Source organism: Gallus gallus, chromosome 5 (assembly GCF_016699485.2).
Source record: "Gallus gallus isolate bGalGal1 chromosome 5, bGalGal1.mat.broiler.GRCg7b, whole genome shotgun sequence".
NCBI lineage: Eukaryota > Metazoa > Chordata > Aves > Galliformes > Phasianidae > Gallus > Gallus gallus.
In genome coordinates this window covers 54,081,359-54,102,831 of record NC_052536.1, presented here as the reverse complement: position 1 = coordinate 54,102,831, position 21,473 = coordinate 54,081,359, and the positions used below count along the sequence as shown (strand labels likewise).

At 42.4% G+C, this 21,473-nt stretch overlaps 2 protein-coding genes across 5 annotated transcripts in view; one reads left to right on the top strand and one right to left on the bottom strand.

Annotated features, from left to right (window-relative positions):
- Window positions 1-33: 33 nt before the first annotated feature.
- On the top strand, window positions 34-14,221 carry PCNX4 (pecanex homolog 4 (Drosophila)). 4 transcript variants are annotated; one of them, XM_046942464.1, is made up of 12 exons: window positions 34-181; window positions 2,450-2,589; window positions 2,920-3,646; window positions 4,552-4,731; window positions 4,823-5,337; window positions 6,061-6,161; window positions 6,312-6,434; window positions 6,693-7,056; window positions 9,556-9,659; window positions 10,077-11,113; window positions 11,612-11,798; window positions 12,219-14,221. In XM_046942464.1, the coding sequence occupies exons 3-12, from the start codon at window positions 2,958-2,960 to the stop codon at window positions 12,468-12,470; spliced, it is 3,552 nt and encodes a 1,183-aa protein (XP_046798420.1). In that variant the 5' UTR covers window positions 34-181; window positions 2,450-2,589; window positions 2,920-2,957; the 3' UTR covers window positions 12,471-14,221. The 4 variants fall into 4 exon arrangements, with proteins under 4 accessions (XP_046798420.1, XP_421424.5, XP_015143398.2 ...); XM_421424.8 differs by lacking the exon at window positions 2,450-2,589; XM_015287912.4 differs by lacking the exon at window positions 2,450-2,589 and having other exon boundaries at window positions 34-341.
- A 1,979-nt stretch (window positions 14,222-16,200) lies between these two features.
- The window catches only part of DHRS7 (dehydrogenase/reductase 7), a 38,632-nt gene continuing 33,359 nt past the window's right edge, over window positions 16,201-21,473 (bottom strand). The window contains exons 5-7 of the mRNA XM_421423.8: window positions 18,812-18,934; window positions 17,154-17,369; window positions 16,201-16,414 (exon numbers count right to left, since the gene is read on the bottom strand). Of these exons, the coding sequence (XP_421423.2) occupies window positions 16,379-16,414; window positions 17,154-17,369; window positions 18,812-18,934 (375 nt within the window). The 3' untranslated portion in view covers window positions 16,201-16,378. The remainder of the gene's footprint in view (window positions 16,415-17,153; window positions 17,370-18,811; window positions 18,935-21,473) is intronic.

The following is a 21,473-nucleotide window of genomic DNA, read 5'->3' as shown; positions in this document are numbered from 1 at the left end:
GCTCCTCTTCCCGCCCTGCCGGCGGGGAGGAGCGCCGGGCCGCGGCCTGCGCCGTTCACGCCCCCCCCCGAGGAAAGCGGTGGGGCCGGGGTGCGGGAGAGCGTTCCGCCGTCCTCCTCCTCTCGCCGCAGGCTCGGCCCCGTCCCCCTTCTCCCTGAGCTGCTCGGAGCCCGGGCGTGAGGTAGGTGCCGCCTCGCGGAGGCTCATAGCACGGCTGCCTCCCGCCGGCCCCGGGATGAAGAGCGGAGGGACGGCCATCCCGAGCGCCTCAGCCCGATCCCCTCAGGACTCAAACACCGCGGAGAGGCGATGCGGGGCTGCTTTATTTCTTCTCCCCGCAGGTGAGGCTGGTTCGTGCCGGCCCGGCAGCCGGAGCGCTGCGTGGCACCGCCGCGGTGCTCGGAGGAGCTGATCTGCGTGCTCTTTGCCAACCGTACGGCTCCGTGGCTCAGCTGGGGCCTGATGGCGTTGGAGAGAAACCTCCCCACCACCCCCAGGGTGCGAGAGCGGTCTGTCACAGAGCTGCGGCTTTACCCGCAGGAATACGGGGATTTTAGCATAGGTGCACGTGGGTGGGGCACCCCCTGCACCTCCCGTGCGTGGTTCCTTTGCGGGCACGTTACGGACATGGAGAGGATAGTGGGGGTAGAACACGTCCAGCGGTCTGATGGTGGTAAAGCCCTCATTTCTCCCACGTTCCGACGGTATCCACATCGCTTCAGTCCCTGCCGGGGATGACCAACTGTTGTCCCGCGGGCTGTTTGGGTAACCAGGCGAGTTGTCAGCTCTGGGCCAGGCCTGCACGTTAGGAATGTGCGCCGGAGCCAGGTCCTGTAAACACTTGCTGCCGTGAGGAGCCCTGTTGCTAAGAGCTCTGTGCAGAAATAAAGAGGCACGCGTGAGCGCCTCGTGGAAGCCCGAAGGTGTTACCTGATGGTGGAGGAGCCAGCAGGATCGCTGGCGGTGTCATTCCCGTGTTTCTTGAGCTTAAGTCTTGGGCTTTATAAATAAACTCGCTTCCTTTTCTGGCTCCTCTTAGGTTTTGGAGGATGGCCAAGCGGAGCTATATTGTTTATGTGCGTCGATTCTGTGTCTCACACAAAGATGTCTATTGTTTACACAGAAACTGTAAGAGGGATGTTTTGTGAACATTTGGTTGGCAATATAAACCAACACAGCGCAAACGAAGGCTTGAAACAAAAATAGCCCTTTTTACAGAGAGCTGAACATCACGGCTGCCAAAAAGCTGTTTTTAAAGGAAAATGATGCACCTTTTGGCTCTACATTTGTTTGAAAGCTCATCTTCTGTCCTTTACATACATATACATCTGCTGCACTTAACTTTGGGAGCAACTTTTGTGTGTGCAAGTCATTTGAGCAGTATTCTTATAAACAAGGTTGGCTGAATTGTAAACTTTTAAAATTACATTTGAAAATTGTTTTCAATTGGGTGTGTCGCTGTTACATTTTCAAATCCTTGAGCTCACTGCAATGAATTCCTCTCTCCGTTGTCAGCATGTGTCTTTTCCATCATGAGCGACTTCTGCCTTCTCCTTTCCTCTAGTTTGGAATTTTTACAGTTCAGAAGAAGAAATAATCCACAGTGTTGGAGAGTAGTTGAAGAAAGCCTGCAGGGCCCCACATTTCACTGGGGTGTGTGGTGGCGTCATGTTCCCTGAAAGCAAGCTTCTGCTTGAGCTCATGCATAGCAATGCCCTTTAATATCTCATTTGCACTTTTTTGTCATTCTGAGACTAAGAGTAACTTTGTCTGCTCAGGCCATCAGTACGTGCTTAAATGTAAGGAGTGAGGTGGGCTCAAAAGCACCTAAATGGATTCGGTATTGTAGAAAGAAGGCATTGCAGTAGGTGGGCCAATGTATTTCACTATATCATCAATGACATCTAGTAGACATTCAGGTTGTACACATCCAGTGGAAGGAAGGCAGAATTTCAATACTTGTACATCTCCCAAGGCAATCCAGCACCTCTTTTTAAGAAGCATTCTTAATGAATTCTGCATTGCATGCTTTGTGCTGCTCTTGGGAGGAGTAGGAATGCTGTTCTACCCCGTGTCTTGCTTTGAGTTTTTGTACATTAGCATCTCCCAAGAACATCCGTGGGTTTTTGCTTTTGTGACCAGTAGTAAAAGATGATACTTGAATATGGAGTTACCGTTATTTCTACAGTGCTCAGTGCGTATTTGTGGCTGTCTCTTCTATGATGATCCACTGTAACGGTGTAGAGGCGTTTTCTTCTTTTTTCAGCTTTCCCCACTGCCATGAGGAAGATGTGAGTTGTGCAGAATCAGCACATGGACAACTATTGGTGTTTATTTCCTTTGTGGGCAGAAAGCTGTGTTGGGAAGACACCAAAAGTGCTGATGTTATAAAAATAATAGGCTTTACTAATTTTTTACAGTTTATTTCATAGTGCTTTGTTGTTTGTAGGGACTTCAGGTGTGACTGTATACTTGCACTTATGTGGTTATTCACCCAAATGAGTGACTCTTCTGTTTGTCCATGGAGATCTCTACCAAGATTCATTGAAACTGGAGCTCCATAGCAAGATGTGATTGGAATTAGCACAGGTGAAAAAGAAATCCATTTTAGGCAGACACTGTGGTGTGGAGATGAGTGGTTTCTCATTTCCCAGTAACAGGTTAGATCATCTGCTGCCTAAGCTTTGGATCATTAACATATTCTTTAATTTTAAAATGGTCTTATTGACATTCTTGGTGTTTGCTTCCTACTTGTATTCTAGTAGCAGAATCTCTGGATGCGTTAGGACAATTTCTGCTATGAACACGTCAAAATTCCACTAGAATTTGCTACGTGAAAATAGGACAAAAGAACTCCCTGTCTCAGTTTTGAGTAAGATTCAGTAATGTTTCCTTCTACTTCTTTCTGCTCTCTTACAGGAAAAATGATACTCGTCCAGCATTCCTGAGCCATAAGAATGGGTCCAGATGTACCGCTGCTCAACGATTACAAGCAGGAGTTCTTCTTGAAGCGCTTTCCTCAGACTGTGCTGGGAGGTCCCCGGTTTAAACTGGGCTATTGTGCCCCTCCTTACATATATGTGAATCAGATCATTCTTTTCTTGATGCCATGGGTTTTGGGAGGAGTAGGAACACTTCTGTACCAATTAGACATTATGAAAGACTATTATACTGCAGCACTTTCAGGAGGACTCATGTTTGTCACCGCACTTATTCTTCAGATGGCAAATCTATATGCAAAACAGAAAACAGTGACAGTAGAAAGAATGCAAATCCAGAATGCTCTAACAGATGAAGATGAGTTTGAATTTTCCAGCTGTGTAGGTTCAGAGACAGTAAAATTTATTATTCCTGGCAAGAAGTATATAATCAACACTGTATTCCATTCGCTTCTGGCAGGGGTGTTGTGCGGGCTGGGAACTTGGTATTTGCTGCCAAACAGAATAACCTTGCTATATAACAACATTGGAGGAACTGTTACGATCTTTGTGTTTGGATGGGTGACTGTATGTATAGCAGAGTATTCGTTAATTGTAAATACAGCTACCGAGACTGCTACTTTCCAAGCACTGGATACTTATGAAATCACCGCTCTGATGAGACCTTTCTATATTTTTGTCTTTATTGCAGTGGATCTTGCACACAGGTAAACCTAATGCAACATTTTGCTAATTAAAGCAGTAGTTATTTTATGTGTATTTTTATGAGAAAGGTGAAATTGTTCTTGTGAGGGAAATTAATCAGCTGTAGGTGTCCAAAAGAAGGTGGAGAAGTGCATGTCAGATATTGACGCTCTATATTGTGTGTAGAAGGTTGTTCTTAAATTGCTATAGTTTGTCATGTAAATTAGGAAGACTTCTTCCTAATTTACTTAAAAAGAGCAGCTTCTAAGTTAGGAACAGTTAAAGTTGTCTTCTGCACTGTCAGTTTGCTTTTTGTTGTACTTGACACAATCTTTCCCGTTGTCAAGCAGTAGTGATATCACTTAGTCAGAAAATGGGCTCATGTGACAGAGGTACTTCAAATGCATTATTGAAAAAAAGCGTGTCTGATTTTGATTTTATTAGTTTTGCACTTGAAGATATAATTTACCCTCATTGCGTTTTCAGTTATAATGCGATAATTACACACATGGTCTTGGACTCCAAATAGTTCCCTCTAAGCTCATGAACAGAAAATTCAGACGTTCTTTAAATTCCTGAAAGCATTCCTTTGAGGCATGCATATTTATTTACTAAGCAGCAGAGAGAAATCCAGTATCTTAGCAGTCTACCTGTAGGTCAGTTTGCTTGCTGATGAGCTGTATATGGCTTAGAATTTATGCCGACTTCTAGTACTGATCTTTGTGTTTTTACAGAAGGTTTTAAATACTTTCATGTACAAAATTACATTATCACAATATTACAGTTTAAAAAGATAGCAGTTGAGGTCTTACAGAGTGAATAAGGTCATGTTTATGCTTCTGGATTGACTGTACTGGTTCAGCAAAAAGCCCTCCCACACATCAGCTGTATTTCCTTCACAAAAGTCAAACGCATTTCTTCTTTCCAGGTTTGCTGTCAACGCACCCATTCTAGAGCAGGCAAACCAGATTTTGCACATCGTATTTCTTTGTCTGCCGTTCTTGTGGGCAATGGGAATTCTGCCCCCACTCGACGCACTTTTTCTATGGGGAATGGAACAACTGTTGGAGTTTGGACTAGGAGGTTCACCTATGTCAAGTAACACAAAGTAAATTTTGTTTATATAATGATAAAATATAGCAATATTGTTTATAACCTTTTTCTTTTCAAGCAAATCTTTTTTATTTTCTCCTTCACAGGTTGTTAGTAATGTTTCTCATTTCTGCTGGAACAGCAATAGCATCGTATTTCATTCCCAGCACTCTCGGTGTGATCCTCTTCATGACTGGATTTGGGTTCATACTGAGTCTTAACCTAAGCGAGATTGGTTTTGCCTTCAAACACACCATGAGCAGCCGTTTAGCCTCCAGCAAATCTAAAGCTATGCATAGTGGTCTTAGAATACAGCTCGGGTGGAGGGAGTTGATTTTTTATTTGACTGTATTGACGCTTGCTCTCACAGAAGCTAGCCTGCTGCATCAGTTTGCAGGCTTCTCATCGTTTTCGAAGGCCAGTCCCCAGGCTGTAGTGAGTTACATTCTGCTCGTATTACTTGTAACTATGTGGATTCTTAGAGAGATTCAGAGAGTGTACTTGTTTGGAACCTTCCGAAACCCCTTTTATCCCAAGGATATCAGGACTGTGACTGTGTTCATGGAGAAGCAAAGAAGGCTAATGAAAGTTGGTGTTGTCAGGAGGATTTTACTAACACTAGGTAGGAATACGCACTATCTGTTGTTTGTTAGATGATGATTATAGGCAGATTGAAACAACACTAGAATTATTGTATGTGCAAGACTGTGAATGAACTGAGAAAAACCAAGTAGCTGGAATTACTTGTTGTTCTTTGCTGAATTGTGCATTGAGGTAATACGGGTTCTGAATAGTTGAAAGTGATTACTGATTTGTTTTTGTTTTTTTTTTTTTAAGGAGTAAACTTTAAAATCTGAGATTATTAAAACTCCAGCTCAAGAAGTAAGGCTTCCGAAGGGATTCTAGTTAAAACATCAGTATTCACTTAATAAATAAATAAATACATACATAAAATGTGTTTGGAATCTAAAGCAATTCGAGAGTCTTCAGGTTTACTGTATTTGCTAGCACACAGAACAGTCCCCTTTCTGGTGGCGTTAAGGACAGTTTGTTTACTTTGAGGGAACCAAAATTTGACCTAAATGCATTTAATTTCATAAGAAGTTGAAGGAAAACAAACAAAGTAATAATGAGTGAAAAGCAAGCGCTGACATAAATGTTTGCATTACCATTAGTGCAAACATCATGTTTGATGTCATGGAAGTGTAATACAAAGAGGAGCTTGCCATAATGAAAGAAGGAATTCTCTTTTTACACTAAGTCTTTATTCTGCAATAATACTGCTTACCTCTGTATACTTCATCTTTTTGAAAGGAAATCAATTATTCTTTTGTTTCCTTTTCAGTGTCTCCTTTTGCTATGATAGCATTCCTGTCACTAGACCAGTCACTGCAAAACCTTCATTCTGTGTCTGTTTCCATTGGATTCACAAGAATATTTAGGATGGTAATTTGAACTTTAATTGCATTAGCCTAAGAAATTCTCTCTGGCTTCATTTAAGTATTAAGATGACTTGGAAGAAATATTCCAGGTCAAGAAAGCAGAGAAAGATTAAGCACATTTTTAAAATGTATTTTTAACTTATCTTTACTTTAGGTATGGCAGAATACAGAAAATGCCCTACTGGACATCGTGGTTGTGTCAATAGCGCAAACGTTGGTGTTCAGTCCAGACCTGTGGTGGAACAGGAGCCTTGATACAGGAATCAGACTATTGCTGGTAATTGTCATAATGTATATTTTAACTTTTAGTTGTAATCTAAACTCTATTTCCTCGCCCTCCTTTATTAGAGATGTAAGAGTCCAGGATCTATCAGAGACTAAAAATCTATGTACTAAGACATGTTCTCCGATAGAAGTCAATGATAATCACCCTTCATTTTCTTAAAATTATTCTAGATAAGGCAGTTTGAGCAGTGCTGAATGTGCTGTGATAGAAAATACAAATAAACATACGCATGTTGTATGTGTCTTGCAGGTTGGCATCCTACGGGATCGACTGCTTCAGTTTGCCTCAAAGCTGCAATTTGCCATAGCCATTCTTTTGACATCATGGACAGAGAAAAAACAACGTCGTAAATCTGCTGCCACCTTAATCACGCTCAATGTGGTTTTCTTCCCAATCCTGCTGATCTTCATCGCCATCTCTGCACTCCTTTCTTCTCCACTGCTGCCTCTCTTCACACTACCAGTATTTCTCATTGGGTTTCCTAGGCCAATCCGAAGCTGGCCAGGACCAGTGGGTGCTACAGCATGTGTTTGCTCTGACACGGTGTACTACCAGCAGATGGTTCCAAGTCTGGCTCTTGCTCTGCAGTCTGCATTAGCAGCCGGTAGCCTAGGTAGGTATGGCAGCTACACCGTGATGGAATGTAATTAATACTTTGATAAATGTGGTTTTGCTGGAACACAGCAGGATCAGCATCTGGTTGATAATAATTTTCAAATGCTTAGGTTAAATCTGATAACCAGAGATTTTTCATTTGAGGAAAAAGTGATTACTTCCCATCCTTCTCCTGCCACTCTAATTCTTAGGTTCTCTTAAGGAAATACTTCTCTTTGTTGCCTTTAAAATAAGCAAATAAGCAGAAACAAAGAGGCAGTGAAGCAGTATCAGTCTTGATCTTTCTGTACTGAACAAAAAAGATGGCATGAATTCTTCCCACCTATTCAGGGACAGTGAACTGAGAAGTTCTCTTGACAGTGGAGAGAAGGAGGTGTCAAACTGTTCTTTGTGTTTGTGTATGTGCATGCCTTTCTCTTAATCAATCCCATTGTCTGGGGACTAGAAGATGATTCTACTAATTTGGCTATGTTAATTAGGTAGGATGAATATGGATGGAATGTCCATAAGATATATGGTGTCACCTAACTAGCATTAGCAGTTGAGACCAGAACCAGTTGATGGGACTTAATGTCATATCTTCTAGGGTTGTAACAACACTTCGCATCTTAAAGCCTAAGATGAACATGATGATGGGTATTTCACAAGTTTATATAAATAAAAGGGAAGAAATGCTGCTGTTTTTCCCAGCTGGAGACAAAATAACTTGAAACTGCAAGCTCATTTTCTAGATGAGCAGTCTTTGTATAGCATAAATAATCAAAAGCTCGTTGCCCTCTGATGAAAGACAAACATTTACATAAGCCTCTTAGAGAATGGCTTACAACTAGAAAAGTTGGACTGATATTTAAAGAATGTGGAAGTTAATCACTCTGTCGTGAAGACTGACTACAACTGCTTTACTAGGAAATATTTGCTGTAGTTTTCATAATCTTTTTTCCTCTAAAGAAGAGAGACATTTCATTGTCCAGTCCATCATCTGTGTGTGTACTGTATATTTCTCTCTGGCCATAGTGACTTTGGTGGCATGTATGCCTCGAGTTAAATAATTTAGAACACTAGTCTTGATGGAAAAAGTGTCTTCTCTTTAATGGGAAAATCTGTGAATGAATGTCTTGAAGCAAGAAAAAACATTGTGTTCTCCGATGAGTTAAAATATGCAGACGTTCCACTTTGTGTGCCTCTATTTTAATTTAAAGCTGTACTTTTTCTCTATGTAAAGAAGTTTTAGTAGCTTTAACAGCTAGTAAGAAAAATATTAAAGTCTTTGCAAAATGTTAGCAAGAAAATGCACTTCATTAGCTGGGATAGAAAAGGTTACTTAAATTTTAACTGCAGCTTAATGGTTGGTTTCACTGATTCCATCTTACAACGTCCTAAAACTGAAATTCTCCATGGAAGTGAGTGATCACTTGGATGTCAGAGAGAGCAGAAGCAAGTCATAAACTGCTGCAAAGGTACCTCATCAGACTTCCAAACAGCACCAGCGTGTGAGGAGTTGATGGTGGTTGTAACTTAAATACATGATAACCACCAGTTGGTAGGAAGTTTGGCATTGCCTCTTTTACTGAAATACGTTAGAAGAGAGAAACAATACATCTGACTTAGGGCATAAGATCACTTTTTATAGTGATCAGCACACTGTGGGATTTTTGAGTATTAATGACTATGATCTGTGATCAGATACTGTTCAGAACTTAATTTGCAAATTTCAGTTTGTTTTTTGTGACTTCTTTTGGTGATGTCAAACTTACGACATTCGATTTTTCATTGTTTTTTTTGCTCTTGTTAAAGCTCATGCAGTTGGTGGTTGCCCAGCCTTCCACTTTGTTCACATCCCACTGCAAACCCTCAAGGGAATGAACAGCCACTCCCAGCCTGAGCAAAATGAGTTAAATTCTGTATTTTGTCTCCTGAATAATATTTTTTAATCACTATAATACAGACAAATTAATTTAGGAACCGGTAGTATAGGTACCGACTTCCATTGAGTTAGGATTTTCTTGTTCCCTTAACTTTGTACTCTGCAGTAAGCAGGGCCATTGAGGTACCCACATGCTAGATGATGATTCTTCACTGTATTCCGCAGTCTCAAGCATTTTATACCTCCGTGTGACATTGATGGAAACTGTGCACTTGGAAATGCAGCTAAAGGTGATCTTCAATCACAAAAGACTATGAAGGGAATTGATGGTGGGGTTACTTAACCCTGGACCAGTGTGAATATTGTGGTCGTGCAGTTCTGTAAGGCTTTCACAATTTTCCACAGCTTTTTCAAAGATAGCAGCACAATTTCAAGATCAAGCTTTGCAGCTAATTCCTTTAAGGTTCTAGTGTACTAATTAGCTGGTTATAATTAATTTTTATGTTGATGTTTTGTGTATGCAATTGAGTTCTTTAGCTGGCATGTGGAAAAGGCTTTCACTGATAGAATGTTACAGTAATACTGCAGTTGGTTTGGGTTTTTTCCTTCTTTACTTTTTTTTTTCTTGTCTAGGTCTCTCTCTACCTGGATCGCATTACTTGTGCCGTTTCCAAGATAGACTAATGTGGATATTGGTGCTGGAAAAAGGCTTCACTTACTGTGGTGTTAATATCAAGGTAACTGCACACTGAGGATTTACTTTTAAATGTTCTAGAATCATGCAGAGATTTTGCTGTATCACTGCTGAACAACGTAACTGCCTGATCTTACAGTCAGTTTTTTAAGATGAGTGTTCCATCTGTATTAACTAGTCTTGCAGCTGACATGCCAAGCAGGTGTAAAATTGTTCATTTTCTGTCTTGTTTTTATTAACTGATGGAGATTTGCATGAGGCAGATTCTTGGCTTTCTCTAAAGCCACTTACCTGTGCCTAACAGTGTAGTGAGCGTCTAGTTAGATTTGTAGGTACCTCCCCTCTGGAAATACTGATAATGGAGCACGTGTTCATTTGTTGGAAAAAACACTGTTGTTACAAAACAGAGAGATATGGACTGGTAAAGACTAAAACCAAATTGTTTTCATTTCTGCTGTAGGGACTGGAGCTGCAGGAAACATCGTGTCATGCTGCTGAAGCTCACAGGGTGGATGAGATTTTTGAAATGGCCTTTGAACATCAGGAGCACGCGAAGATTCTCTCTCTCAATCACCATTTTGGACACATTTTGACTCCTTGTACTGTTCTACCTGTGAGACTGTACTCTGATGCCAGAAATGTGTTATCTGGAATAATTGACTCCCATGAGAATTTAAAGCATCTCAAAGATGATTTCATTAAAGTGCTTGTATGGATGCTTATCCAGTATTGTTATAAAAAATCAAAAGCATGGGAAACCGTGGGCAGTGCAGACAGGAACAAGGAAGGCCCATTTGCAGGAAAGCAGCTCAGTGGTGCAGTGGGAGCACCCAGGCCCCTGAGGGATGAAGAAAGCTTTAGTGTTGATACAGTTGAGGACTGGACTGATGATAGCGACGTTTTTGATCTCGAACCCAGGGGAAGAATGAGAGACAGAAAAGAACCTGGACATTTGGGAATGACACCAAGAGTGCATCTGTCTATTCCAGGATCTGTAGAAATGCAAAGTCAAGGTGTCCTGCAGGAGATGTTGCCAGAAGATAAATTACACAGAGCTGTTGTGCTTGGGCTTCCTGCTGTAGATAAAGGAAAACAGCAGGAAGTTTTACCACAGGTTGAGTTCAGTTGCTCTTACTCAGAGCTATTGAGCATCCCCGAAGAATGGAGAACTGCCCCAGTGCCTCCTTCCAAAGTCCATGAAATGAGGCAGAAGTTTCCAGAAGAATGGTACCACTTCATTTTGAGTCAGCTGGACTTTTTTCACCTGAAAGACAAGCCTTCCAATTTACTTGATGACCTTATGAAAGATAAAGCTTTACAAGACTTATACGTCCACGGTGTATTGTCGTGTTGTTTTGGTCTGTTTGGACTGGATAACACGGTGCCTGCCCCGAGCCACGTGTTCAGAGCATACACTGGTGGTATTCCTTGGTCTGTAGGCTTGGACTGGCTAACTGGCAAACCAGAGCTGTTCCAACTTGCATTAAAAGCATTCAGGTAAATGCAAAATACTCTCTCAGATTTGAAAAATGACACAGGGAATACTGAACCTTGAAAGTTTGCAAAGAGTAGTTCATTTTAAAAACATCTCATTTAAAGGTATTTGTAGCTTCTTTCTACGTAAATACTGCCTGTGTCCCACGGCCACAAAGCCTGTGGTATGGAGTTTCCTTCTTTGTTCATTCCCTGCTTGCAGCTGCCTCCAACACTTGAAATTTGACCCATTTTCATTGTCCACATCGCCTCGGAGAATTGCGATGGAGTGAAATGTTTGGCACTTTCTGTTAGCAGGCAGGGGTAACGGTGTTTGAGGTGAATGGAAGATGTTTCAGCTAATGTGCTTTATGTCTGGGTGAGCTAAAAGCATATGCCCACTAACTGAGAGTTACTCAGCTGTCAAGAAGTAACTGACAAAATTAGCACTGCCTGAGAGGCTTTCTTCCTCCTCCTTTGCAGCAGTACTTACTGTCTTTACTGTCTTTTTGTACCTTTCAGATACACTTTTAAACTCATGGTTGACAAAGCAAGCCTGGGTCCAGTTGAGAACTTCAAAGAGCTCATTAACTATCTAGAAGAATATGAAAACGACTGGTACATTGGGCTGGTGTCGGATCTTGAGTGGCAGCAAGCAGTTCTCCAAGAAAAGCCATACCTTTTTTCTTTGGGGCATGATCGAAATATGGTAAGAAGAATCACTAGCGAGCAATGTCAAAGCTTGGTTTTCTTTTCCACTGTTTTTTTTGTTTGTCTGGTGTTTTGTTTTGTTTGTACATGTTTCGTGTGTGTTTTTTTCTCTTTTTTTGTTTTTTTTTTCCAAAACATGAAGGCTGTGCCACCAAATTGTACTAGACAGGAGCTGACATCACTGTTGTTGAAAATAGCAAGGCATTGTTCTTCAGATGCTGTAATATTCACTGGTTATGTTCCAGAATGGAGGATTTGAATCAAGGAGACTAGTTGATGCACTTTGCCATTTTAGAGAGCCAGTGCTCATAGCATGAGAAGTCCCAGTGCTTCAGAGCCTCATTCAGTGCTTTGTAACTGAAGTGCTTGCATGACTCCTTGGAGAAAGTAATGAACGTTTTGATGTTTGTTTTTGAAGGGCATTTACACTGGGCGAGTCCTCACTCTCCAGGAACTGTTAGTACAAGTGGGAAAGCTTAATGATGAAGCTGTCCGAGGTCAGTGGGCAAATCTGTCCTGGGAGCTGCTGTATGCCACGAACGATGATGAAGAACGCTACAGCATCCAGGCACACCCAGTTCTTCTGAGAAACCTCACTGTGCAAGCTGCAGACCCACCTCTTGGCTACCCTGTTTATTCTTCTGAGCTTCTGCATCTGCCTTTGTTCTAGACCGTCTGTAGCACTTCTTTGTTATTTTCTGTTTTCCATTTGCCTGTTGGGAAAGATGCTCATGCTACATTTATACACTAGAAGTATGACTGAGAATCACGCTGGGTGGCAGTGCCAAACCAGTGTATGTGATTTGCACAGAAGTGGTGCTAGCCAGAACCTTCAGCTGGCAGGAAGTTCTGTTTTCTTGCTGCTGGAACATTTGAGACACCATTGCCAGTGTGGCTGACAAGCCAGGAGATGCTGAAATTCTCTTCTCCAGGTTAGAGAAGAGCAGCATGATTCTGATCATTAACTGTTTGGTGCATTCTGATTTATTTTTTTTTTCTTTGTAATAGTTGGACAGGTGACTTGCACTGACAGGTTACAGCTCCCTGTAGAACCGTCAACCACAGAGTTGGTAACCAAAGTGTATATATGACTATTTATATGATTATTTTTTTTTATTCTGGCCATTTTATATTGGACTGAGTTCAGTTTTAGTATTTGTTATAATATATGACTTCAGGTGATCTTCCTTAGTTGTAGTAAGTTATCAGCTGTGCTTTCATGAAGTCGTAAGGGAGGATTTTTACCAAAGTAGGTGTTGTGGGAGGCAAAGACATTCATATAAAACAGTTTGCGTTCTGACACATCAATAACCCTTATGACCTGCTGAAGAAAATGGGCACGTGTGGTTAGGGGACAGATGGAATTCAAGTCCAAATGCATTAATTTTATTTCCTTCTTCCAGTACCCAGCTGTATATACTTAAACTGTTGTGTGTAACCTATGTCCCCATCACTAAGCAGTCTTCCACAAATGCAGTGAGTGCTCGATGACTGAGGGTGGATTGTTGGGTTTTTCTGTTTGTTTTGTTTTGTTTTTATACTTTAGCAGAGCTTAAAACAATTGGCAATTGTTTTGTATTATTAGAGGTCTCCTTTAAAACAGGTCTGGGTCATCTCTCCAGTGATTAGTTTATCCTGGTCGTTACCACCAGTCATTAGCACGTAAATGTATTTTCTCTGTAGATCTGTAGTTATACTGTAGTTATTGCTGGTGTAGGTTGAGAAGGATTAAATACTTGTCTTTCTTTAAGCTATAGAATCAATTTAAAGCACATCTGCTCTGTAACTGGTATGGTGTTGGTTTAGAGAACCCTGTCCTGCATAACTTGGAGCATGTGTGTTACTTCTACTCCTCACCTTTAACATGTTTTCCTATTGGATAAAATTTGTCACAGGATTGTGCACTACGAATGTGGTTATTAACTGTGTTTTCACCAGTGAAGTATGCAAACCCTGTAAGGAAATTCAGAAATGGTACCAGAACACCCATCAAACCCCAAAGTATAACCGTCTCACAATACAGTATGAAATTCACACAGAGCATTCACGGGATCAGCTTTTAGAAAGTGGTTGTTTGGTGTGCTGCAGGAGCACGAACAGCAAAGTGCTGATAACTACAAAAACCCTTGCTTGCCCTGTATCTGGAAACGGAGAGTTGTGGACACAGATCTGCTGGGGGCTTTTACAGAGCACCTACTGCAGCTCCCAGTCCATGAGGACTATTCCTGGTAAATTGGATAAAACATTTAAACATTTCCCACCAGTTGGAAAGGTTGGGATTGCTGTTTTTTTTTATGTCTGATTTAAACCTCCCTGCCTCAATGTATGCCTCCTACTGACTTACCTTCACAGAAAATTTAATTCTTTTGTTTTCTACTTTGTCTTCTGTAAACTGAATAAACCAGCTGAGAAAAGACTGAAGAGAGTTGTGATCGTTTTCTCTTGCTTTCCCTGGTTCTTTCCATCTGGTACCCAGCCTTCTTGAAAAGCATTGCTGGTAACTGGTGATACTTGCCCCGGTGTTCCAGCAGAGATCTCAATTGGTACCAGATGGAGGAACAGAATCAGTTATGTGCAGAATTCCTGTTTACGGACAGACTCCAGCGCTGTAACATCCTGTCCCCTGCTACTGCAGGCAGCACGTCCTGCAGCCCCTCACTGATGAATATACTGAGCCAGTTCGCACATTCCAGTACGTTGTGTGACAGCATGACACTGATTCTTGGTAATGATTTTCTGTAGTACTCTTCAGAATCTATTTTTTGGCAGAACTGCTGCTTGAAGTCTCTTGGTCTGCATTGCAGATTGATGCAGCTGAGTGCCTCTGTTGCATGTGTTGTTTTCTGTGTGCCACTTGAACAGTCCCATTTGTTTTGGAGTATTTCTTTGATTTATGAGGAATTTACAGCACCTTCAAGCCAGGTTTGTCTGCAGCTCTCATAAGCACGTATGCTACTACTCATCTGTCTGAGGGAATGATTTGGAATGCAGTGTCTGGTTGCTGTGTGACCCCTGAGAACTGCTCTACCTTTTTAACCAGGTATGCATCAGCTTTGCTGTAAATTAACACCTGCTTGCTTTACAGATTACCATATTCATCACACAAAGGTAAGCATAAGACACTGTGGCCTGGAAAAAGAATATTGAATAAGATGAGCTTCAATCTAACAAAAGTTCAGTGCTCATTAGAGGATTTTTACCCCTTGTGATCCAAGGATTTTTTTTAGCTCTCATACAAAAACATTAAGTCCCAGAGACAGCCTGTCTCATTTCTGTTACTATGAGGCAACAGGAATCAGCTTAATGAAGTGAAATGAACCTTCTGTTCTTCCAGAGCTGCATGAGACTTGCTTGTCATTTGATCAGGCATTTTTGTTCTAGACAGTAGATTCCTTCTGTATTAAACATCATGTGAAAAATGTCACTTTTGACTCTGCTACACTTGGAAAGTTTCAATAATTTATTATTTTTTAGTTATTGGACTTTTATTATTGCTCAATTATATATATGAAGTAGGATTTTTTTTTTAACCTGGGGAGTGTGTGGCTTCAGGTACATCCAAACATTACTGAGGACTTCAGCAGCAAAAAGGTCACCAAGCTTGTAAACACAGGGCAATTACCACTGCAGAGGTATTTCTAGTTAACAACTGAATGGAACGTTAATTCAATTGTAGAAGTTTTAAAACTGCAGTCCTCAGTTCTCCACCGCTGATGTTGGGATTTGCTTCTGCTTTGTATGAAGGTGCCTCCTCTTGGCAGGGCTGAGAGCTTTGTCTCAAGCTTGAGTCACCACCTACAGTGCAATGCCTGTCCTAATTCAGCTCTGACACATGTGCTGTTGTCTTGGCTGTAAGCAACCTGATGTAACAAGTTCCTCGTTAATGCCATGCCCATGCTTGTAGCTACATGCTGTTCTGCTACAGGAACTCTTTCCCTTGTTCTCTTTTTCATGATACGCTATAGCATGTACCAGGCTTAGTGCAAAGCTGAGTGTCTGCTATGACAGAAGTTACAGTCATATCATCACTTTTTCTTCCTTCCCCATTGCCCAATTTTCAGACTTCACACACCAACCAGAAACCTGAGGTCCGTGGGCTCTGCAGTGGTCCTTGAAGTCCTGAAGACAAAGTACCTCTAAATGCTTATGAAATCTCATCTTCTTTTCCTAAAGGAACAATTCTCAAACACTGACTCTGCTTCCTTTAACCACAAGCTTCTACCTGTGTTTTTCTTTTGCTAACGGCCCATTAGGAGTAAAAGTGAAGGAAATGGAATCCTGGGGGTATATAATTCATAGCCTGCTCACAAAGTATTTGCTAGTGTCATAGCAGCAGAAAAACAAAACAATGCTTGCTCTCTGTCTCAGTTACTGTAAGTTTAAACATTTTTAAAACCAGGTGTATTTAAAAACCGAACTTTATTTAGCCAAGTGCATATACAGCTTGATAGATTTGTCAAGTTATATGATGACAAAGGTACAAGAGATAAAAAAAGTTCTCCTTTGCAGCCATGCAATACGGGAAAGCTTTTCCTCTCAGCCTTAGCACGAGTACAGCAGGATTTTGTACTTTTTTCTTTATTTCTTCTTTCTTGAATAAGAGACATCAGCATCCTGGAGTGAGAATACATTGTCAGCATTTTCCCTCCTTGTACTGTATTGGTGTCCCTCACCTACAGCATTACTTTGCCTCAACCAGCCTGTGATCGTGGGCAGCTGCAACTTAAAGCTTCCTGCCTTTGCAATGTATGTGCCAACATTAGTGTTCCTTTTCCAGATTTTGGAATGCTTCAGCACGTTATTGCATACTATGTTCAACAAGAACACAGCAAGAAATACACCATCTATCAAGTAGTGCTGCAAGATCAAAACACTGCGTTGTACATCCGTCTTCTGAGAACTGAATGAGAGGGAAGAGACCTGACGCAGAGCCGGACTGCTTAACGTGCTTCGGGGAGGTGCTCCGATTGCATGTCTGATAGAAAAGCTAGACAGAACCCACAGAGAGTCTGTCAACAGTCTTAATTTCATTAAATAATTTGTGCTGGTGACTTACAGCTCAGCCCTGTGTTGCTGCTGAGTGTGAACTCGTGGCCTGCGTGACAAGGATCAGAGGCAAGACCCCTGGCACTACAAGATGTACTGACTTCACTGCTCTGCAATGTGACGGTGCTGCAGTAATTCTAGACTACTGGGCACGCAGCTATGAAGCTGAGCCTGGCATCAGCTGCCAGGGAAGTGAGGAGGAGGAAAAGAAACAGATCCTAAATTGCAATCCCAGCATTCCTGCAGCTAAAGAGTCTGTCAGCAGAGTAAAAAAAGCAACAAGCGGGGGAGAGAGGAATAGACTTACCACTCCGCTCTTAAAGTTCTGTATTCTCCTCTTGCCCATTCTGTTCATCAGCCACCAGGCCCAGGTGGGCGCGTACTGCCAGAGGTAGCAGACTGCCAGGTAGGGGTGGTCGCTGATCCAGGCCTCCTTCAGGTCATTGGCTGTGCTCACCAGCGTGAGCCGGACACAGCGCTCAGTTGGCATCTTGTGGGACTGGTCACCACTGTTCTCTATCGACTGGAGGAGAGAGAGAGGGCAGGAATTAAAACTGGACTTCTGGTTGTGGCTGACAGAGGGAGAGAAAGGGCCAGGCTCTGTGCAGCAGACACGCTCTTCTTAACTTCTGCACTGTGCAAATGAGGAATAACCCATCTCTCCCTGCTAATCCACTGGCTTCCTGTGTAGGAACACTTAGCGCCTTCCTTTAGATTAAATAAAGTACCTTTTTAATTAATGCCTCCATTGATAGTTCAAAAAAGGTTAAAAATGCCTCAAAAATCTATTCTGCTTTGGCATGAAATTACACTCAAGGAGACAGGGCAAATAACCCATTCTGCAGCTGAGGGCTCTGAGAAATGCAAACTTTCCTGTTCCCAGCTGCCTACCCCATTATACATTACAAGTTAATCTGTAATCAAATTAGTACGAGGACATGTCCCCCATTAACTTAAAACTTCCTGCCAGCTCTGCTCTGTGTGCAGTTATCTCAAGAGAAGAGCAATAGGCTTCTTCAGTGGCAGTGATGTTTTGTTTGATGTCTTCTCCACAGGTATCCCATAGTGAAAATAAGCTGCAGCTCTGTGAATTCATACACATCTTGCTCCAGCAGCCATGGACTGCTCTATCACTCTGTTCTTCTGTTTTCTGGAGCAAAAGCAATTCTGGCTTAGATTCAGTCTTCCTCCGAGGTCCTTTGCCACACTGAAACTAAGGAATTTGTTTTGCACAATTTCCAGGTTGCTGGAAAAGTGCATCTTCTCTTTCATTAAAGTATGCAGTTTTTCAAGCCAAAATTCTTTTCAGAACTTGATTTAACAACAGGAAAACTTCTTTCCCCCCCTCTTACTTGTGGGTTATCCTGAGCTTCGAATAAACTGAATTTATGACATTACCAATATAAATCATAGCAACGATTTCTGCCAGCTATTTTACGAGACAGCCTTTATTAAAAACAACTGAGCAATGGGGAGGTTTTGCTTTTTGTCCTTGAACAACCACTAACAGGAAAAGAATGCATGCCTCGCATCAGCTGACCCCAGCGGCTTTGCCAACACTTGCACCAGAGTCAGCCGGACAGAAGACGCTGTGAGCAGGGCAAACAAAAAGCTACCTGTGCTGAAACAACACTGCTCTGCACTGCAGCATGGTGTCTAGGAAATGGAGGCCTTTTCCCCAGAACTGCAGCAGGGCAGCTGCATGGTTTATTTACAAGGTGTGGATTGGGTGCGTTGGAAGAGAGAAGGCATAACAACTCTCCAACTTTATTTTCATTTGATATGGACCTGATACCACAAAGCATTACATGATAACACATGGCTCTGCATAAACCAAAGCATTTCTTGCTAAGAAAAGGGAGGTTGGTGTTTGCTAGGGGAAGCAAAAGAAAAGAGAACCACAAAAGGTTCACTTTTGCCTGTAGCAAAAGTTGGGTTTACTGTAATAGAATCTCGAGTCCTTACCTTATCAAGTTTCTCTGTAAAGACATTTTGTATAATCTTAGACTGCACAGGTCCTGGGCATATGTTGATAATGCTTATCTCAGGGTAGTCCGTCAGCTCCGTCCGAAGAGAGTTAAAAAAACCCTGGAAGAAAAGACTGTCGTGTGACTACATTTTTTAAATCTATTTCTGTAATCCCTACTATTTTGACATCCAATGGCTACTTTAAAATTTGAGCTGACAGAGCTTGATGAGGGGCATCCAGGTAGACCTAAAACTTATTTCAGCTCAGGGATACGCTAAGTTACACTGTAATTACAAAAGTTACAAGTAATTCTTCAAGCTAACAGGATACAAATTTTCTTAATCTCTGTGGCAGTTCACATTCAGACAGCTGCTATCATGGGGACCCTGACCCTTCAGGAAGGTGCCGCCTACCCAAGCTGCTGGTGGAGCAGAGCTGAGCTAGGATTTAGCAGACAACATACCTCCTCTTATCTTCCATTTCCCTGTATTTATTCTGACACACAGTGTCATGTCACAACAGGGACAGAGGGCTAAAAAGGCTGATAAACATGTCCTGCTGCAGTATAAGTTTATAATTTGTAGTCCCATCCAGCTTGGGAAGAGGGCTGTCTGGCCTCAGCTCTTATCCAAAATGCACTGTAGGACAAATATCAATCAGATGTCCTCCTGTGGTGACACCAAATACAACAAGTGGGGCAATGCACTACGGCCAGGCAAGGAGTTGCACACCCGTGCACACTTACAACCAAGAATCATCCACACGCTCTGATTTCCCAATCACTGGTGGCTGATTTCAGCTCCCAGATTGCATGTAGGCTCTGCAGCTACATTCTGTATAAACACTGACCACAGCTTTTAACTTATAAGCACCTGCAGGCCCCACATCAGATCTTCAAAGCAAGTTATCTAAGATGTGTAGCTTCTGGAGGACTAATTCTAACATTAGAGATGTTTATATGTCTGGAAGTCTGCTTCTGGACTGATCAGAAAGCCTCTCAGAGCTGCCAAGCATTCAGATGACTTTGATTAAAAACCTGGGCTCTCCCCTGGAGTACTCTTCCATCACTATGCATACCCTCAGCCATGGCACCAACGCTGCTGGCTGGACTTCACCCACTGCTCTGGGCTGATGCTGCAGCCCACAGCTGTGCTTTCCACATCCCCTCCTTTCCCCAAAAGGATCCTGGAGATGCTTATCTCAGCAGAGCACCTAAATCCTCAGTTTGTGTAATTCCATCACAGAAGCTGTGCTGTCGGCCAAGCTAAGTTGAAAGTAACATGCCAAAGAACACCGGACCTTAAAGGGGATAAGGCGGCTGTATGTCAAGTTGGTGAGGACAGCCAGCTCAATCACGAGTGATTTGTAGGCTATTTACTGCAGCAATGACTACAAGCCCGGGCTCTCATACAAAGACACCCTAAGCAGTAAGCTATGCAACCATAGTTGCTGCGATATGCAGTCGTTGGTTCCTCCATCAATACTGAACTGCAGGAGCAGCACTTAGAGTTCTTCCAGCCCTCACTCTCTTATCACTCCATGGGGATTTGGGACTGGAACACCGGGGGGGCTTCAGGGATACAAATTCTACCCAAAAATGGGCACAACCCAGAAGAGGTCAGCTCTGCAGGCAACTTCAGACAGCTTCCCGCAGAGGGCTCTGGCACACTCCCTCAGACTGCTGCTTCCCTCCAAGCATTTTATAAAGGGAGCCTTGTTGCCTTGAACAAATTGCAAGGTAACAAAAGCTGAGCATTGGTCCAGTGAGCCAGAGTTATCCTTGAAGATCCTGTCTAGACATCATCCAAGCACAGGGCTGCTGAGGCTTTTTTCAGTGTTGTTTGAGTAGTGGGGTCAATGTCAGTGCTATGTATTGCAACCAAGGGCTGCAGACTCTACAAACATAAAATCCACATAGCCAGAGAAACCAGCAAGTTGTAGTTTGTACTATGACCACCCTGCTATCCCCTCCGTTTAAAGGGCTTTGTGTGGCCCCTCCCTCCCAGTGCAGTTTTTACACTGCAGAAGTGCAGCCTGCCCAGAGCACACGGTGACTGGCACATTTGCTCAGGGGGAATTCAACAGACTCTCATGAAGAAGGCAGCTCTGGCACAAAGATCTGGATGAGGCTGCACCAGGTTACAGAATTGCAGAAGGGACCTCTGGAGATTGAGTCCAACCTCACTGCTAATGTAGGTTCCCTACAGCAGGCTGCACTAGGGTCTGTAGGACAGGAACTGCTTCAAACCATGGACCTTTTCAGCTCTGTAACCATATCCTAGAAGATGCTGCAAAAGGCAATGCTGAAATGACTTCTACTAAGACAGAAATGTACTTCAGAAATTCCCCTAAGGATCACAGGCTGAATGAAGAGTGGCAGCTGCTGCTCCACACAGCCTACATGCCCATTAGACAAGTTCCTGATGAAGGTACATTTTAAAGATCACCATTTCTGATCTACTCCATATGCCCCCAATTACATACATTAGAACCAGATAAATGACACATCATCTCCACCAGCTCCATCACATCAGGAGAGAAACTGCAGAAAAGGCTCATTTCCTCAGTTCTTGAACTCTTCCTCGTTCTAAAGAGTTCCAGCTGGCATGAATCAAGGTATGCTTGTTTAACTATATAAATATATGTCCCTGTCTGACA

Coding starts and splice junctions, on each gene's coding strand:
- PCNX4 (XM_421424.8), top strand. CDS start 2,958: ATGGGTCCAGATGTACCGCTGCTCAACGATTACAAGCAGGAGTTCTTC. Junction 4,732..4,822: donor CCTATGTCAAGTAACACAAA/GTAAATTTTGTT, acceptor TCTCCTTCACAG/GTTGTTAGTAATGTTTCTCA. Junction 5,338..6,060: donor GAGGATTTTACTAACACTAG/GTAGGAATACGC, acceptor TTTCCTTTTCAG/TGTCTCCTTTTGCTATGATA.